This window comes from Haliaeetus albicilla, chromosome 4 (genome assembly GCF_947461875.1).
Source record: "Haliaeetus albicilla chromosome 4, bHalAlb1.1, whole genome shotgun sequence".
In the NCBI taxonomy this organism is placed as follows: domain Eukaryota; kingdom Metazoa; phylum Chordata; class Aves; order Accipitriformes; family Accipitridae; genus Haliaeetus; species Haliaeetus albicilla.
The window spans coordinates 19,115,224-19,135,433 of NC_091486.1; the positions used below are offsets into that span (position 1 = coordinate 19,115,224).

General features: G+C 45.6%; 1 protein-coding gene across 2 annotated transcripts in view; it reads left to right on the plus strand.

Annotated features, from left to right (window-relative positions):
* The window catches only part of LOC104319894 (unconventional myosin-X), a 104,516-nt gene that overhangs the window by 22,335 nt on the left and 61,971 nt on the right, over positions 1 to 20,210 (plus strand). Inside the window, exons 4-12 of one of the 2 annotated variants that reach the window (XM_069781215.1) lie at positions 4,466 to 4,653; positions 4,897 to 5,031; positions 9,703 to 9,827; positions 11,180 to 11,193; positions 11,847 to 11,931; positions 13,567 to 13,670; positions 15,041 to 15,170; positions 16,031 to 16,149; positions 19,913 to 20,059. In XM_069781215.1, coding sequence (XP_069637316.1) covers positions 4,466 to 4,653; positions 4,897 to 5,031; positions 9,703 to 9,827; positions 11,180 to 11,193; positions 11,847 to 11,931; positions 13,567 to 13,670; positions 15,041 to 15,170; positions 16,031 to 16,149; positions 19,913 to 20,059 — 1,047 coding nt within the window. The remainder of the gene's footprint in view (positions 1 to 4,465; positions 4,654 to 4,896; positions 5,032 to 9,702; positions 9,828 to 11,179; positions 11,194 to 11,846; positions 11,932 to 13,566; positions 13,671 to 15,040; positions 15,171 to 16,030; positions 16,150 to 19,912; positions 20,060 to 20,210) is intronic. The other variant, XM_069781216.1, reaches the window with a different exon arrangement.

Sequence of the window (20,210 nt, forward strand, 5' to 3'; positions counted from 1 at the left end):
TTGTTGCTGTAGACTCCCTTGCCTGTTGTCTATCAACACAGCCTTGTGATCCTGTGGCAGTACCCACATGCACACACTCTTTTGATGGCCCATGTCCTTGCTGCAGTTCCTGACCTGTGTTTGACGTGTGCTATGTGTTTGTGCAACTCTTTGCCCATTTGGGTATATTCCTCCTGTTTCTTCCTCACGCTTTGCAATGTGAGGCAGGATCCTCTCCCTTTTCAGTCTGTGCCTTGCACCAGAATTGCCACAGCACCAGCACCGTTACAGTCTCACAGCAGCCATATCTCCTTAAGCCCTTCCTCTACCTCTCATATGCCATTCCTTCTCCTATTCAGCATTAGTTCTGTGCCTTCTCCATCCAGGTGTAAACATGTTAAAGTTTAAACATGATGTCATTTTTTGCCTGTGCATAATGCATGAGTGTCAGTTGTGCATCTCAGACCTGAATTTTTTTGAGATTTATGAAGGGGCCTGACTTCTGTAACATGCTCAGCACTAGGAAGAACCCCTCAGTGAAGGGTTGTAAGCCCCTCCTTGAGTGGGTGTATTGGGTTTGCACGGCAAGGTTTTGGTAGCGGGGGGGCTGCAGGGGGGTGGCTTCCATGAGAAGCTGCTAGAAGCTTCCCCCATGTCTGACAGAGCCAATCCCAGCCAGCTCCAAGACAGATCCACCGCTGGCCAAGGCCGAGCCTGTCAGCGACGGTGGTAGTGCCTCTGGGGTAACAGATTTAAGAAGGGGAAAAAAAACCCTGCACAACAGCAACTGGAGCTGGAGAGAGGAGTGAGAATATATGAGAGAACAACCCTGCAGACCCCCAGGTCAGTGAAGAAGGAGGGGGAGGAGATGCTCCAGGTGCCAGAGCAGAGATTCCCCTGCAGCCCGTGGTGAAGACCATGGTGAGGCAGGCTGTCCCACTGCAGCTCATAGACATCCACAGTGGAGCAGATATCCACCTGCAGCCCAGGGAGGACCCCACGCCAGAGCAGGTGGGTGCTCAAAGGAGGCTGTGACCCCATGGGAAGCCCGTGCTGGAGCAGGCTCCTGGCAGGACCTGTGGACCCATGGAGAGAGGAGCCCACGCTGGAGCAGGTTTTCTGGCAGGACTTGTGACCCTGCAGGAGGCCCATGCTGGAGCAGTTCATGAAGAACTGCAGCCCGTGGGAATGACCCACGTTGGAGAAGTTCATAAGGACTGTCTCCCATGGGAGGGACCCCATGCTGGAGCAGGGGAAGAGTGAGGAGTCCTCCCCCTGAGGAAGAAGGAGCGGCAGGGACAAGGTGTGATGAACTGACCCCAACCCCCATTCCCTGTCCCCCTGCACTGCTGGGTGGGAGGAGGTAGAGAAAATCAGAGGTAAAGTTAAACCTAGGAAGAAGGGGGTGGGGGGGAAAGGTGTTCTAAGATTTGATTTTATTTCTCATTATTCTACTCTGATTTCACTGGTAAGAAATTAAATTAATTCTTTCCCCCAAATCTTGGGGAAAAAATGAGTCTTTGCCCGTGACAGTAATTGCTGAGTGATCTCCCTGTTCTTATTCTCACCTATGAGCCTTTCGTTATAATTTCCCTCCCCTGTCCAGTTTAGGAGGGAGAGTGATAGAGTGGCTTTGGTGGGCACCTGTCCAGCCAGGGTCAACCCACCACAGTGGGACTGTATCTGGGAATATGTTTGAGCAGTGTCTGACCTGGAGGACATCAAACCGTACAAATGCTGTTTTACATTTCTGCACTGCAGACATTAATATTGCAGTTACCTTATCACTATTACTTTATGCCATAGCCCAGCTGCATATAGTTTTCAGTTAAGCAGAAACTGAGAATGTCAGCTGTAGTGCCACCTAATGACTTGCAGTGATCTGTGAATACCATGAATGTTACAGGGCTTGAGTTCATTTAATATCATCCTCAATGGTCTCCACAGAACGTAGTAGGCTAGGGTTGCAGATGAAGCTGTACTGAGAGGAGTTATGCCTATCACTCAGGGCCAAATATATTTGGAAGGAAATCAGAGAGATCAGAAACAGGTGAGAAATACCATCGTTTTCTGGAAAACAAATTCACCTGAAGGAATGGGTAACCTGGAATACTGGTAACTAGTGTTAATAATAAATAATAATAAAAATAATTAATGAGAGGATGGAAAACTGAGAATGTGAAGTGGACAACTGCTGTGAAAAAGGGAAGGGCAGTGCAGTTCTGAGCTGTATGCCTGGAGGCATCCTACCACGAGCTCCTAAAGGGGATCCTTTCTAGTCAGAGAGTGTAGGTAACAGTATATCTAGACTGGCGTGGTACCCATAATTAATTTGCTACAGGAATACTGGCAATCTCAATAGTATCTTTTGATTTCCAAAGAAATACTATTCAAGTTCTACCAAACTGTTTAAGGAAATTATGTAAGCACAGCAACAGCCTGCAGCTTTTAGGAGTGCATCTTCCCCCTTCATTCCTGTAATTCCTGTATCCCTTAATAAAAGTAGACCCAACATAATGTGAGTGATGTATAAATGAGCTAGGGGCTATACTGATACATTTTGTGCTGTCCCTAGCTCTGCCGTGCCTAACCACCCAATTAGGTTCTATTGTCTTGAGAAGTAGACATGCCACGCATGGCTTGTCCTGCTCTACAGAGTTCTCTGGGGACGATCACTCCTTGCTAATAGAGTGGCTGGTACGTACATGGTTGATGCATGGATGCTACTGCTATTAAAAATTGTGGATAGAAATTGTCTATAAGGGACTGCAGGTAATGAGGAGACTGCAATTGGGAGATGGAAAAATTTCCTAAAAACATCTTTGAAAGAGATGGCTGTAGTGGAAGAAGTTCTGGAAAGGACTGCAGCGTGAGCTCTGTCCCTTGGGAGAGCTGAAACTAGAGTGGGAGATGCAAAATGAAACATCTGAGAGGGAAAAAATGGTGTGAAGGTCTGGGAGAAGTGTTAGGATGGACATCTCTGTCTTGTAGTCTCTGGGCAATGTCTGTTGTTCAACTGCTTGTACAGTGCTTTTTCCCGGTCCATGTTTTCTCTCTCAGTGCTTTCCTATTTCCTCCTACCTGTCTTGCCAAACATCACCTGCTTGCTCATTGCTTTCATCACTGGTGAATTGTATTTCTGCCCACAAAGGTCCATGTCAGAGCGTCCTCAGGACTTGTTCCATGCTAGCCTGTTCATACTGATCATGCAATTAGGCCTAGGTGATATTTTTTTTCCCCTGAAGATCTCTGACTGCTGCTTTAGTAAATGAGTCTTAAATATTTTGGTGACTACAACATCTTATCAGTCTGGCTTTGGGCTTCAGAGCTTGGCATTGCAGTATGGCCCCAGATTTCATTTGGCAGGAAGAAAGCAGGCGTCTTTCTTGTCACCAAGTGCTTCATTTACAGCTTCTCCAATGGATGCATGCAAATTCTTGCATATGTATGTGCTGACTCGTAGTTCATGGTTTGGAAATAATACTGGATGTGGTCCCTAGCTGCAAAGCTTGGCACCTACTGCAGCAATCTAAGAAAGGGTATTTCTGGAGTAAAGCAGCCCAAGATGTCCCTGTGAAGGAGGCCACCACACCAGCAGCAGCATTTAAGCTGGATGTTGACCATATTACAAAAGCCATTGTTAGGAAAGAGGTGGCACCATTGCTCTAAATTGCAGCTCTGAGATTAACTGGATTTGAGCTGGTTGGCTGAACTGAAAAAGTAACGCCCCAAAACCCCAAATTAATTTCCTTCTGACTTCACAGAAGAATACTTTTGAAATTCAGTATTGGGCTTTGGGTATTTTATTTTAAATCTTACTCTTTTCTTGAACTGTGAGTTTTTCAAAATAAATATTTCAAAATAAAACATTTAGAAAAATGTAGAAATGTTTTGACTTGAAATCCTGAACTTCATCTTCAGCTGTCAATTTTTATTTGGCTTAACAAATGATTGAAGCTGCTCCAAACAGCACTTTTCAGCAGAAGAAAAATAATACATTTTAATGGCTCTTTGCGCACGTGTGTGTGTGTGTCTGTATCCCACCTCTTTGTTCAGCAGGTGCTTGAACCCTGCCAAGCACCCTCCACTTAAGACTGTGGGTAGGGGCATTGAAGGTATCTCCTGACACTCCTTCAGTCCTGGCTCTGCTTTTCAGCTTCAAGCACAGTGCACAGTAGCTGGGTATGAAGATGGCTTCATGTTTTTAAATTGTGTAAGCTTAATTTAGCCAAGACAACAGACTAAGAACACTTTACTGTAAAGCAGTGAAATTCAAACTGCCTCATTCATACCCAGTCGTGCAAGCCCCTGCCCTGGGGTTTGACATTCTTTGCCAAATTGGGGAGCTCTGCTGAAGCCCAACTTCCTTATTTAGGCTTTCTCTCTTCACCATGAATTACTTCAGGGTCTGGGTTTGCCGTGATTTTTTTTTTTTTTTTTTTCCAGGAGCTTTATTTCCTTGCTGTGTTTTGTTTTCTCCCCCTAGACAAACATTGGTTCCATCTTGGCATCAGTAAATCCCTACAAACCCATCCCTGGTCTGTACAGTGTGGATGCCATAGACCTGTACAGACAGCACCGCCTGGGTGAGCTGCCTCCCCATATCTTCGCCACCGCTAACGAGTGCTACTGCTGCTTGTGGAAGCGTCATGACAGCCAGTGTGTTCTGATAAGGTTAGAAATGGGAGAACCGGCTACTCCCGGACTGCATTACATGCCTTGCTCCTGCTGCTCCATTTGCAATGACATCTGCCTAAATATCCGCACCATCTTCCCTACCCTTTGCCTGATCCCTGCTTGCCACAGTGGAGATGCCACGTGTTTATTCCTGGAGATCACTTCTCTGCCGCGGGTGGGATGGTCATTAGCTCTGCCTGTCCTGGATTTGTGAATGAAATGCATGTTTTTTCTTAACAGCGGAGAAAGTGGAGCTGGAAAGACTGAGAGCACCAAGTTGCTGCTGAAATTTCTGTCAGCCATGAGCCAGACCTCCCTCGGGGCCCCTGCATCTGAGAAGAGCACTCATGTGGAAGAAGCCATCCTGGAAAGCAGGTATGGTCACCCTCACGAGCACGCGGGGCCCCATCCCTGCAGACGCTGGCATGCTGGGGCAGCCTGCCTTTGGCAGGGGCGCTGCCTTCTGGGCAGCTGGGCTGTGGATGGAGCCAGACCTGGGCAGTGAGGATCACGCAGCTGAACGGTGTCGCGTCAGGGAAATGCGGTCACAGTCTCACCGGGACGCCTCATGCTGGCTGCTCTCCCAGCTGCCCATGGATGAATTAGGCTTCTTTCCAATAGCAGTGCAGGGGGTGCGTGGCAGCCGGAGAATTAATGCTCTAGCCAAGGCTGGGATTTCTCCTTCCTTCAGTAACTCATCCCCTGTGCCTGCCCAGCTGCATCCTTGAGCTCACCTGCACGTCGCTGCGCTGTTCCTCTTTCCAGCCCTACATCTCTTATGGCAGTGGCTGGAAGGGACGTGGGCAATGTCCCTTCCTGGCTGTCCCAGGTCACCACCGTCTCCCACAGCTCTCGGTTGTGGCTGTGCTTGCAGTGAGTCTCTGTCACGCTCTGGCTCCTGGTCTCCTCCTTTAGTCCCTGCTCTCTCCCCCGGCGTCCATTTGTTTCAGGCCACCAGTATGTCTTCCTCTCAGAGGTCCTTGCAGCTCTCTTGCTGTCCAGACAGGTGATTTCATTGAGAAACTTCCACAGGAGCTGTAAGAGACACGAGCGAGAAGGTTTGCTGGGGGGCTGCAGCAGGGCTTGTGTGGGAGGAGGCCCCGGGCTGGTCAGAGCTGGTCTTAGCTGGAGCTGGCACCAGGGAATAACCATCACCCGCCAAAACCTTGCCGAGCCATCAGGCAGGCAGGGAAGCGCCTGGCACCCAGACCAAACGTGTTTGGGAAAGAAACTGGCAGCCATGAGGGGATGGACACACGGTCTGTGGGTGACCCTTCATGCCAAAGGAGGTCCTGACACTTCTGAGGGACCGTGACCTGTGCCAGGGCAGGGACGCCCCTGAGGGACTGTGGCCCACAGGTGACCCACTCTGGAACAGGGACACCAAGGAAAAAAGTGTCAGGAAAACCTGAAGAAGCAAAGTGCAGCTGAGGAAAACTAGTAAGAGGCAAAGAGCAGCAGAGAAAACAAGGAAGCAAAGAGCAACAATGTGTGTCGTCCCAGCCTCCTGTGCTGCCCGCTGCCTTGGGGGGGAGTTGCGAGGGACTGGTTGTGACCTAAGGTGAAAGTGGAAGCTGAGGCTAAGAAAAGGAGGGAAATAGGTGTTTGACTTTAAGGTAAGCCTTGAGAAGAGGAAGGAAAGAAGTTTACTTTAAGCGTCTGTTTTATTGTCCTCCTTTTTCTTAACACCTGAATGCTGTTTAATAAATTAAATTAAACAAAAATTCTCCAGCATTTGATTGTCCTGCCAGTGATTGGAGGACCTTGCTGGAGGTCTTGCAGGTCAGTACTGGTCAAGGGCAAGGCTGCAAGTTGGTCCCAGTTTGAGCCTGTGATAGTTGCAGAAACCTCCAGAGGAGTAAATCAGATGTCTGCAACAGGATCTAGTTGTGTAATAGGCTGGAATCCTTTGAACCATCTGTGTAAAAGTGTCTCTCACGCAAGTGGTGCATTTCAGGGCCCAGAGAGTAGAGAGAAGGAATGTTTCCTGGAAGACGGTGACGCAAAATAGTTACTAGTAACTGTGGTGAAAATAGCCTAAGCAGACATGCGGTGTCTAACATGGCAGCTGCAAGAGCACTGCGTTTTTTAGGATCCTTATAAGCAGAGCAGCACTGAGCAGAAGCATTGCTGCCTTTGGATCTGGTGCTCAAGAGACCGTTGTTGGATGATTTATCCTTTGGAGATGTGCAGATTTTACCAGGGACATTGGCAAATTGGAAGAAGCTCTTAAGCGCGATACAGTCATGACTCAAGATCTGCAAAATCTGCTCTAAGGCAAGCGGCTTAGAAGGCTTAAGCCCACTTAGCAGTTAAGTGGTAACTTGACTGTGATCCAGAAACCTTACGATGGTAGGTAGGTGATTCCTGAGTCTGCAAGATCCCACCGCTGTGAGGTGGAGTAAGAGCTTGCAACTCGTTTTGTGTACATTTCTAGTGCTAAGTGAGCTATTGCAATGCAAGTGCAGGAGAATTTGATTTGTCACCTTTTCCCTGAAGAAGAGAAGCTGAAGACCTGGCCCAGAGCCAGAAACTGCTACCACTCCTAACAAGTCTACCTCATATGTTTGCAGTTCAGCTTCACTTGCTCTGCCAGTGGGCCTCCTTGGGTTAGATTATGGAAGATTTTCATCCTTACGCCCCAGTGCATACCCAGGAACAATGCTGGATTCTCTCTCCATTTCAGACAGCTTTATAAACAAAGTGTTATGTCAGCTTTCTATCATTTGCTTGTGTGTTGTAACATTCGTGCTTGGTGTATTTCTCAGAAATCAGGCTCTGAAAACTTCCTTGGCACTGTTCATTTGGTCTGTTTTCCTTCTTGAAAATATCCGTCAGTCCATTAAAAATTCTGCTGACTTTCCTCTCAGCTTATTTTCTTGCTTGTTTCACTCTGAAGCTCCCTTCTCCATGTTGGGTGACACTGCTGACAGCATAGCCACCTTTCCTGTTACTCATCCCTGTAATCTTCGAATCTGCTTTTTTGTCTTCGGCTATGCCTCTGAGTCCTGGACCTGCATAAGTTGCAGTATTTCTAAAATCCAGGCTTCGCTTTCTGCTGCCCTGCTGAAACTGCTTCCTATCCTTTCGAGTCCTGCAACACACCCTGCCCACATCCAGCCAAGCAGCCAGCATCACCCCCCTGATGAGCCACTCTGCCTCGTGCAGTTCGCTGCTGCATCAAATGCCGCGTTGGGATGTGCTGGCGCGGGCAGTTTGGTTGGCCCAGGCAGCCGCCCCCCTTGCTGGCTGTACCAGCTCACCCACTGCTCTGCCTGGCAGCTGCCACCAGCCTCAGACACCCACGTGCCTATTTCCTCCCCCATCCCTGAAAGCCTTCCGCAATCATGTGCATGAGCCCATTGCCAAACTAAACTATAAAGATACTTCCTTGTGCTTTGCTTATCTAATTTAACATGATTTAGAGCCATAAAGATTGGCTGGCTGGTTACTGCACTCTCACTGCAACAGTGGTGGTCATATAACGTAACCTTGTTCTCCCTTTTTCTGGTTGTCCCCATTAATTTTTGTTGATTCATGGCGTTGATGTGCTCAGTGGGACATTCCTGTGCGATGTCCTTATTTACATACTTGTTTCAGAGGTCTGGATCTTGGAATTCGAATTCTCCACGGCAAGAAACTTTCTTCCTGATCTGTGCACACAGATTTCTATGACTGGGATTTCTATGGTTGTAACATATTATAACAGAGCAATTTCATTTCTATGCTGTTGTTTCTTTAAAGTGATATTTTCAAGAGATAAATTAGGAAAATACTGCCTGAAGTTTCCTGAAGGTTGTTGGGCCCTTCCCACAACCACAGCTCTCACCTGCAAGGCCTCAAGCTTTCAGCAAACTCCAGCGGTATCTGTAGTTGTAATTATTTGTCATGTTAATAATTATTAACTTGTGAATAATCCTGTATCTGCCCCTGCCTCCAGTGGAACCGCACAGTAGATCGGTGGAGATGTTTAAAAAGCCAGTATTTTTCAGGGTAGTAACGGCAATAATTTTTGTTAAAAACTATGTATGTTTTAAAATTAAACACGACTACATACAGGCTGTTCTTGTAGCAACTCCATGACTCCTTGCTCATTGGGCCTTCAGATTATTTTAGAATTGGCTACATTGCAAAAATGAATATTTTAATCCTGGATCCAGCATATCAGTTTGAATGGTTTAGGCTTTTCCCTTGTACTGTTCTGTGGAGCAAGAACCAAGCTGCATTTTAACTTGCCATTTTCCGTGTTGAATGAGCCTCCTGAAGACAGGAGGTGACCAGGAGACAAAAGTCTTCAATTCAACACCCATCTGCAGTTTGGTGCTAGATTTTTTTGCAAATTTTTTTTTTCCTGAAGGGGATGATGTGGTGCTTTCAGTATGAAGTTTTCAAATCTATAGTGTGTGTACAGTCCCTCTACTTGGAAACCATGTGGCTTGTATCAACCTAAGCAAGATTTAAGTAACAAGGGCTTGAGTGTTCCAGTATCAAATTTCAGCAGCAAACAAATCAGTTTAGTACTATGTTTGTTTCTTCATTTGAAAATGTTTGCCTGTAATTATAAGAGGTGGCTTATACCGTCTTCTCTTTCAAAGGTAGAAGCAGAAACAAAGTATGTGGTTTAAAGCTACAGGGTGTTTGCCCTGTATATCCGATGCTTCTGAAAATCCTGAAAAAAATACAAGCCCGTTTCATGGGATGCTGCTGTGTTAAGCACACAACCTGGCTGGGTCTTGCCACCTTTCATTTCCTGAAGCCACATTGGTGGGGAATGCCCTTGACAGTGTGAACACCAGTTGCCCATACTGATTGGGGACTGATTTAATTAACTCCAATCCCAAAGGTTTAAAATTTATCTAGCAGCATGTTAAATTGCTCTTGCGATCCTTCCTTGCCCTTGAGCTCCTCCTGCTTGTCCAGTCTGGTGCTGTAACAAATTAATCTCACATGGCAGTGCACGCTGTACAAGTGGCAAAAGGTTGGGTACATGCTTTGTTTTAATAGTATCCCATCACCAATCATATCTTCATTGCGTTGTTTCTGCAGCCCCATTCTGGAGGCTTTTGGAAATGCCAAGACAGTTTATAACAACAACTCCAGCCGCTTTGGCAAGTTCATCCAGCTGCACTTCTCTCAACATGGACACATCCAGGGAGGCCGAGTAACTGATTGTATCCTTTTCTTCAGTGGACCAGAAATGGAATGGAGCCAGTGAAGATGAGGAAGAGCTCAGAGTGGGTCAGGAAATCCCTCATCACAGTTGCTCAAAGTCAGTTTATAACTGTGGCCAAATTTGCAACTTAAAGAGGGAAGAAGTGTTTGTTTTGTGGGCCTGCACCACCTAGTTCTGAAAACCTTTCGTCTAGGTACTACATTAGGTAGGGACATAGTTTGACTTTTCACTTTGGCAGTCACAACATTTGGTACTTAAATCTCTAGAATTTGCTACCTAGGAAGATCCCTCATGTTGATTGCATCCTGTTTTTCCCAGAAGATTGTTCCCTTATGTTAGCTCTGCCAATGAATTAATGATTTAGAAAAGTGAGACCAAGCTAAGAATCAATATATTCTGCACAATATTTGGATGCAGAGGAGAACAGGAATTTAGAGGGCCAATTATGACTCCCTTTTTTGGGCTGCCCATCTCCAGTGGACCTTGGAACCCTAATCATAGAATCATAGAATATCTCAAGTTGGAAGGGACCTGTAAGTATCATTGACTCCAACTCCCTGCTCCTCACAGGACTACCTAAAACTAAACCATATGACTCGGAGTGTTGTCCAGACACTTCTTGAACTCTGACAGGCTTGGTGCTGTGACCGCTTCCCTGGGGAGCCTGTTCCAGTGACGAGGACAGGGAAGGCTAGATATAGTTGAATTATGTTGTGCCATGACCGCTTTCTTCCCTGTATGCCCATGTACCCCTCTCCCAACGTATCTTTTGTCTACATGAGGCAGCTAAGGCTGCTCTGGCTACATTTCTTGATGTTGATGTTCAAAGCTGCTGATGACTGCAGACCACACCAATTTCCACTGGAGTAGCAGCCAGATGAATTTACTACTGTTGTAAATAACAGGCTTGGATTGTTTAGTCTCTGCTCTTTGTGCTGTCAGTAGATTAAAGATAGCAGTCTCTTGCAGAAGCAATGAGAACTGATGCAAGACATGCTGTGTGCAATACAGACTTTCAGATGAGAGTGGCCTCTCTAATCTTTCTAGGTGTCCCTAATGCGGCTCATCCTTTGTTAGGTTACCTCACCATTGTGCAGATCCAATGCTCTATCTGACCCTGCCCTTTTAAATATCCCTTTGGCACATAATACCTCCTTGGACAAGGAGTAGAGAGGAAGATTCAAGATGATGTTTGGAACTGCTCTTTGTCCACTTTCCAAAGCGTCAGTTATTTAATGATTTGTTGCTTGTTACAGGGTTCATCCCAATGTGTCTAGAAGATTCTTTGCCAGTCGTCAGGAGATCTGTGCATATGTCATTTGAATGTTTTCTCCTTAACATGCTGTTCAGATTTACTGGAAAAGGTAGGTATCACCTCTACTGACTGCTGGATGAGCCCTCTCCTCATAGTATGGTGTGATAGTGCCAGATCTGCTCCTGGATGATGCTGCCTCTGTCACATCACATAGGCATTAGCTCTTTAGGTGTTACTATGGCAATTGTCTCAACTGAGGAAGAGGATTGTGGAGGAACAATGTTTGTTTTATATCTGTCGGAGCCTGTTCCTCCTGTCTTTGATAAACCCTGTGCATTACAGAGAGACTCCAAGAAAAAGCTGTTTACCAAGGGGAAAGGGAGAGAGAACAAGTACCTGGGAACTTAGTTCCATAGAGAGGAATATGGGGGTACACCTCCACATGCAGACATCTCTGCTCTGATTTAGTTTACTTTGGACTCAGGAACTCACTGAGGAGCAGGGTCAGAACTGACAAGGTGCAGTTTGTCCATGCGCACACTCTTTAAGTGAGTTCAGAGAAGTCTGTCTGTGCTCAGTTGCACAGCCATACATGACAAGATCTTGATGTAAAGCTTAGTTAGACAACACCATCACTAAACTGGAAGAAGCCCCTCTTCTGCATTGGCTCTGGAGATTTACCTGTATCCTGGTCCTCTCTTTGCCTTTGCAACCACAAGTGCGATCTCTTTCTACTGGCTACTCCTGTATTCTTTGTTTCAGAACAGAGTGGTACACCAGAACCCCGGAGAGAGGAATTACCACATCTTTTATGCTTTGCTGGCTGGTGTGAGTGGGGAGCAGAAAGGTAATTTCATTTTCTGGGATATGGTGCTGTCCTCTTTCCAGTCCAGCATGTGAAGCAGGTGTAAGTCAGAGCACAGATATTTCAGGTACTTCATATATAATTTTTTCTTGAAGGCCATATGGTGATTTCATGGGAAACAGAAAGGGGAGTTGAGAGAAAGAGGCTGAGGATGACAGAAATGCTATATGAGAAAAGACACTTCAGGCATTCTGAGCTGGAGGGAAAAGTCTGTGCAATGAAATGAGGTAGTGAAACTGGCTAGAGGCAAAGGAAGGGTAAGGAGTCTTGATTCAGATGCTGATGGGTGCTGTTCAAGGAGTTCAAAGGTTGGACTGACAGACATATTTTACAACAAACCTTCAGTATAGGTAATAGGAAAGATAAGAATTAGAAAGACCAGCGGTGTAGTGGCAGGACTAGAGTGAAAACATATCTAGTATTGGAACAAAGGGTTTATAGCTCTGTGCATGGGGAAGGGAGAGGTGGATCTGGAAGAGGGCATGCAGAGAAAGTGGCAGCTGCAGGCTGGAAGAATCCTCTTTGTAGTGCAGCACCCCCTTAACAACATTTGTGTGCACCTGCTCTGGGTGCTGCTCAGCACTGATGGTCTGTCTTGCTGAAGAGGTCAGATAGGCAGGCAGGAACACGTTACAGTTGCACTCTGGTTTTGAGGGACTGGGGAATTTCTTTATGCCTTTGTTCTGCATGTATTAGAATAATCAGATGGAAGAATTGGGCCTGACAGAGAGTGGAAGGGAGTAGGGCTTCAGTTCTGGGGAGTTCATGCAGGAATGGTCACGTAGGTCAATTCAGAGATCCATCTAAAGCAAAGGAAAATAGTGGGGACCATGTTTATCAGCAAGTACTTAGGGAAAGCATACAAACCAGATTATTTTTCTTCAGCAGATCTCTGCTATTCTTCCCAATCTCCCTTTCCAAGCAGGTGTCCCAGGCTGCTTCACTTCTGTAATGCGTTTCTGGCTCTTGATCATCCTTGTCTCCCTTCTCCAGAGATCTTTTAGTTCTCTATCCATTTTGAAATGGGGGATGAAACCTGCAGATAGTATTTAAGATGTAGTCATGCTACAGATATGTACAGAGACCTAATTCTGGTTTTATGTTGAGTTCTCTGTTCCTTCTAAAACTGAAGGAACTGAACTGTGTTCAGTTTTTGACTGCTGCTCAGCACTGAGATAATGTCTTCAGAAATATTACTGTGACTCTCTGAACTCTGTCTCAAGTAGTGATACCTAATTTAGAGGTCATTACTGTATGTGTATATTAAGAATATTTTTCTGTACACTTTATGAGATTGAATTTCATAATCTTTTTTTTTTTTCTGAGTCCGTTCACTATTGAAATATTCTTCTGTGACTCTGCAGCTTGGGATTTGACTGTTAGAAATCATTTTGCATACTGTCTGCAAGCTTTGCTACCGCACACCCTCCTCTTCCCCTTCCTCAGTGCATTCACTGTCTAGGTGTGGCTTTTGAGGGATATGGAATCTGTTCAGATGAACTGTCCCTATGGTAAACACACACACTGTTTTGGGGGACCAAGATCATGGAACGAAAAGGCTGATTGCTAAAGAAATTGTTGTCTTTCTCTTCCCTGCCTCTTTTTCCTCTGTTGCAGAGAGTCTCTCCCTCTCTGAGCCAGAGACTTACCGCTACTTGAACCAGTCTGGTTGTGTGACTGATGAGAACCTGAATGACGTAGAGATGTTCAGTAAGGTCATGGTGAGTCCTGTCCTAACTCCTGCTGAACTTCTGGACACAATCTCATGGACTAAACATGCTGCAGGGTCTAGATCTCACAGGCAGAATTTATTTGCCCTAAGCCAGAATTTGGTGTTCAACAAGTCTGAAGTTCAGCTGTACCTGTTTATGGTAAAAACAAGGCTCAGAAAGTGTTTTTAGTGTACAGAAATGGGGGAATTTGGGAAACAGTCAAGGATGAATAATAATTTAGAATGATAGAGACTTTGGGGGGCATGAACCCCACCCCCCACCTCATAATAGTTCCTGGGAGCCCTCTAAGTGGCCTGATGCAGGAAACCTCCATTAGAAGGGGAACAGTTTGGTCTGAAGGTAGTGTTCTCCAAAAGTGTTCTGGTAAAGTTGTATCACCTGTGCAAATGGCATGTTCTGAAATACCACACAGATATCAATAGACATCTGTAACTTTACCAGAGGTTATGGGTTTAGCAGGATGAATATGCAATTCATGTTTTGTTTGAGAAGTGGTTATTGGCCTGAGGGCTTTAATAATGTAGGTGAAACCAGATAGGCAAGGTGAGAGGAGTCAGTTTAGGATTTCAATAGCTCCTGCTTAGGTGTGATTCAAGGGAAGGAAGTGTCTCCTGTACAAAAGAGGTTGCAGTGGCGACATGGCATTTATACTTCAGCTGAGGAGATGCCTGGAGGAAAGAAGAGAACTAGAACCCTGGAGTACTCCACTTACAGGGTGAATGCCTGAAAACTAGGTCCTACCTCTCAAAGTCAACTTATGCCCCAAGAACCCTGCCTCATGTACATGCACTAAGGCAGAAGGAATGTGCCATACGTCCTCATTTTCTGGTAACCAGTTTCCAACCTTCTAGCAGTTAATGAAAGCCTAGTCTTAAATCTTGCTGCATAAATCTACTATTCTAAGATAAAGTAAATTAAAGGGGTTACATGGATCAGACTAAATTAGGTATATTATGTGAATCTGTCCTTCAGGGAAGACAATAAGGCAGAATGTGGAAGCAGTCCAGTGACATCTGTAGCCTGTACTGTCAGTGTTCAGGGAAGGATTTCCTCACACAGGCACAGACAAACATATTCTTCCTGTGACAGACAGGCAACGATAGCAGCAAAGTCCAACTTGAGGATTGGGCAGATGCCCACCTGCCTTAGATGGGGATAGGATAAATGAAGGAGAGAATGGGAGACAGTGAAGATCGTTGACAGATGTATAGCTGAGAGAGGGAGTGTGCCATCTTGTTTCACTTTGATTCACAATGATGATAATTCTGAGTTTTACATCTTACATGGGCTGGGCATGAGTGTAGGGGTTGCGTTGTACTGTGGCTGTATGTACCAACGTTAGCCAACATTTTGCATAGACTGCCATGAAGGTGGTGGACTTCAGCACTGAAGAAATCAGAGACATCTTCAAACTTCTTTCTGGCACACTTCATTTGGGAAACATTGAATTCATGACAGCTGGCGGAGCCCAGGTGACAACAAAAGCGGGTAAGTGGGACCCTAGCAACTTGGTAGACCATGCAAAGCCCCATAAGGCCCCCAGTAAAGCTCAGTCCATTGTCCTGTCCCCCTCTGCTGTGCCGGTCTGCAGTGTCTTTGCCAGCAGGTTCCCTGCAGTTTAACCCTGCAAAAGCACTGCCACAGGATGCGTGGCTCCAGAGCACTGGTATGATTTAGTTTGGCTGTGGCCCTGTGATCCATTTGTTCTCCTGGATACTCTCAGACTGTGTCCACAGTCTCACAGTTTCTCTTTTGCATTGAAAGAGCAGGAAGAAATAGGAACAGGGCGGAGTTTGAGATAAAAGTAGTCTGTTAACAGACTTCCCCACATCTTCCTTTGAGGCATCTACTAGTGTGCACTCTGTTACAGTTATCCAGTCTGAGCTGGTCTGGTAAAGTGAATCCCTAAACAGACAGAAGCAACAAATACATATTACAAGTGCTTCAAGTCTTAAGTTAATTGCTTCTCTTTTTGACATCCAAGTTTAGCAATCCCACGCTCAGACTGCACTATTGTGCCTTTAGGAAAACATGTCTTCTCATTTAATAAATATTTTGCTGGTGCTGATCTTTACGCAGTGCTTTGCTCTTCCTGTTGTCAACAGAAAGGCTGACTTACTTGAGTGGCCCATAATGGGTGCTGCCCCTGCCTCAGACTGGATATGTGAGCTTACAGCTTTGAGTATGCCAAAGAGAATTAAGTACAGGGGAGTGTGTTTTGTGCTGAGGTTTAGTCACATGCCTTGTAGGAGCCCCTGGGATTTCCTCACTGAGCTGCAGAATACGGATCTCCCATGAGTGATGGGGATCCATGCAGGAGTAAAAAGTGTGTTCTCCTTTGTTATTAGTGCTGAACATTGCCAGTGACCTCCTGGGTTTAGACGCCTTTCAGCTTTCTGAAGTACTGACGCAGAGGTCCATGATTCTGCGCGGGGAAGAGATCAGCTCCCCCCTCACTGTGGAGCAGGTAAGTGTCCTAGTGTATGCTACTGCTTCTGCCACTTCTGCATTTCCAGGCCCTCTGTCTCCCTCTTGTATCATCCATTCAAGTTTAGTCTTTCCTCTTAACGCGCCCTAGGTGCTCACCTGTGTCCTCAAGTATTTTGCCCTTATTGGTAGTTCAGGTCCCAGTGTTGACTCTGCTTTTTAGGCTTTACAGGGGAGTTCACTTGCAAATGGCAATGCACAATACTGGTTTTAAGTCAGCTTCACTCACCAGGAATTGGTCATGCTTCTGTTGTGCAGAAGGTACATCAAATGCTTTGTGGTAATTGCATGCGTGCATGCTTTTACCTTGCAGAACTCCCAGGTTACACTGCATTTACTAGAAGATAAAAGCTTGCACACAGTTACCACGAAACATCTGGCAGATGTGGGGTTCTTACCCCACAGTAGCTTCTTTGTGTATCCACGCACAACCGTAAAGAAGGACCAAATAAACTGATATGTAGTTCTCATCTTCTGAACTTACACTGCATGCTGGAGCCAGTCCTGCTTATCTATTACATTTCTCTGTGGTTCCTTACAGTGTTGTGCCTACTAACCTTAACTTGTGGTGTTGCTGATCACTTGAGGGCACTCTTGGTGTTTTAGGTCCATGCACAGACAAGTCTAGACAATCTTCTGTCATTAATAAAATGCAAGACAGTGGGAAACAAGGAATAATATTACTAGGATGGAAGCATCATCATGTTATAGCCAAATGAACATCTGTAATGGAAATCTTGTACTGGCATGGACTGCAGAGGGTTATCAATCCAACTCCTACATTGGCAGAGAAACCAGAGTTACTAGGCTCTTTCTGACAGATGTCTGTCTAACTTTTCTTCAGATTTGCCATGGAAGGAATTTCAGAATCTCTTTAGGTATCCTGCCCTAGCTGCAGTGGAGTATGGAGCTGAAAAGATTTTCCTCATATTTAATTACCTTTGGCATCCCAGCTGTCCACCTTACAAGCTTCCGGTTCTGTGAAGTTTTTCACGTGGTGTTCTCTTTTCTAAGCTAAACAATTCAGTTCCTTCAATGTTTCCTTGTAAGTAATTTTCTAAATCTCTTCTTCTGTCTCTGTTTTCCCACATCTTTCAAGAAGTGGAGTGCCTATAACTGGACACCGTATTCAAGCTGAAGTCTCAGCAGTGCTCATTACAGCAGAGTAGTCGCTTCTTTTCTTGCTGCAAACACGCCTGCTAATATATCACAAACTAACCTTTGCCTTTAAGAAATGGTATCTTTTTTTCATAGTCTGTGACATTTCTTTGCAATGAAATTTTGTGAAAATTATTTTTCAGCCTATAGTCTGTGGTAGATATCCTCAGTAACCAGTACCACAGTTTCTCTTCTCAGCTGTCTGTCCGAAGTAAGCCACATCTTTCTATATCAGCGCACAAGGATGGATAACAAATAATGCCAGAGACACTCCATGCAGTCCAGAGCAACAGTGCGCAGTTGCAGGATTTACAAGAGTCTCCCTGAACAGAGCTTTCCCTGGTAGCGTAGCTATTCCTGACATTTGTGCGTGTTGGACCCCACACTTTTGCCTGCAGGCCAGTGAAATATGAAGGCTGAAAGAAAACATTATAGCAAGTGGATGCTACTACTTAGCTGTCTTCACTAGGTGAGCCTGTTGCACTGAACACTGGGCCTGTGAAGACCGTTCCTGCTTACACCCTCATGTACTGTGCCCGCCTATTCCTGCTTGTTGTTGCGGGAATGCATTGATAGAGCTGCCAGGGATTTCTCATTGTGTAATGGGCTCGTTACCCATCTGAGCTTTGACATTTCAGTGGGCTGAATGGATGAACTGGCCTGAAGGCGGGCAAAGCTGGGAGTGTGAAAGGAGCCTTTGAGGATCTCATTTGAGCCATATTGTGGGGAAAGTGGCTTTGCTTACAGCTGGATGGGGAATTCCTGTTCCTGGAAAATGAGTCCAACTTACTGTGTGGCCAGAGACACTACAGGGATATGGCCTTGAGGGCATTCTCAGTCCCAACTAATAAGACAGACCATCTGATGGTCAGAAGAAATACCCAGAAAAGGCGTACGTGCCCATGCTTTGAAATGTTCTCTTCTGTAGAGAAGGGAGATTGTTGTGTGTCCTCGGCCTTGGGATGCTGGAGAGGAGATACTACCCAGGAACAGAAGGGAGGACAAAAACAGTGAGACTGGGTGAAAAGGAGGATCTTGCAGGCTGAGCCTCAGGAGCTTGCTGAGAGGGGCTGGGAGGATTCAGAGGCAGTTGGCCTGTGCCATTAGCAAAGCAGAACAGGAGAGGTCACGTTATTCAGGCTTGCAAAACTGAAGAGGGTGAAGGTGCATTTAGAAGATCTCTGTCATTGCTAGCCCTACTGAAGGAGTTACCCTGGTGTCACAGGTGAAACAGAGTAAACAACCTGTAGTTGATCTAGATACTGAGGTTTATTTATGAAATGACAAGATTATAGCTTTTACCCTACTTGATTATTTCACATATTCTCACTCACCCATCAGCATTATGTTCATTAGATGTCAATTTCTTTTCCCAGTCAGGAGATTGCTGCTTGTCCAGGAGAGTTGGGCAGAAAGTTGTGTTGGTTCATGTTGTGTAGCTCCTTGCAGTTACCAGTCTCAGGAACTACCAGCCAAGGTCCTTGGGCATACCCTGACATGTCTCCACATGTCTCTGGTCTCCAGGATCTTTCCCCACTTCCATCTTTCTTCCAGTCAAGATCTTTGCTGTCTTCTTTCCTGGCCCCTTTTTCTCCCCTCTGGGATCATGTCTTCTTTTTGGGAGCCCTTATTCTTGGCCTTCTCTTCTTTCCAGAACCCTAAGCCCTAGTTTCCCTGTCTAAATAGTGTACGTGCAGAAGGACAGCATGCGATCAGCTTCTTAATTTGTGGTTCTGTCTTATGTGTCTTTATTAATTGGAGGATTTGGGGCATGCCACTTTTGTTTAGTCCAAGTGTTATCAAAATTTACAGCCAGCTCATTCCTGTTACAGCTATCAGGTAGCAGGCTTTTGCTCGAGATTTCAAAAGTTTGATTTTGGACATTCATCCACACACTTACATACGCCCAATTATCTACTGCCTGTTAGTAATCACAATTTAAGTTATTTTTTCCACCTATGACAGTTATGATCACTGCATGGGATGTTGGGTCAGCTCCAGAAAGGTCTCTCAACCCATGCTCTTCTGGGGCATGTGTCGTGGCTGTTGGCCTGCCTACCTGGCTTCCAGTAAGATAATGCTGTTTGCAGGAAAGTTTTGGAGAGGGAATTTTTGAGGGTAACTAGGTGGCAGAATACTCTATTAAATCGTGCCCTACCAGTTTTTGAAAAATTGAGCGGACACCCATTTGACAGCTCTAATAGGAGTAGTGAACTGAAATACCTTGCCTGTCACTGCAAATGTTGGCTCAGGTGATGCAAATGACTGCTGCAGGCTTAGTCATGAGGTATTTTGCCACCTTCCCTGCCCCAGCACTTGCTCCAAAAGATGTCAGTGATTTTGCTACTTCCTTCAGCCTCTCAAGTTCATTTACCCAAAGGTCATACATGGTACATCTGTGTGTGGCTGGGATATTTGCAAATTTGAATGTTGACTGTACATATAATTACTGCACCATACACAACCAGTACAGAGGCTGAGATGTCTGAAGAGGATTGGAGGAACCTAAAGTCCCATAGAGATTCGTGGTGCCTCTTATGCCTTCTCTTCTCCCTGTGACTCATTTTTTCTCTCTGTATTTACAGGCAGCTGACTCCAGGGACTCCCTCTCTATGGCGCTCTATTCCCAGTGTTTTTCATGGCTCATTAGCAAGATTAATACGAAGATCAAAGGCAAAGAAAACTTTAAGTCTGTGGGCATCCTGGATATCTTTGGCTTCGAGAACTTTCAGGTCAGGATTTTCTCTTTTGCAGGGTGGGTTGGTTTTGGAGATATCAGTGCATATAGGAAGGAATTTTGGTTCATTTGTATCCTGTTTAAGTTAGCATAGGCATCCTGGGATTTCTACACTGCCACTTCCCCCTGGAAGCAGCAAGATATAT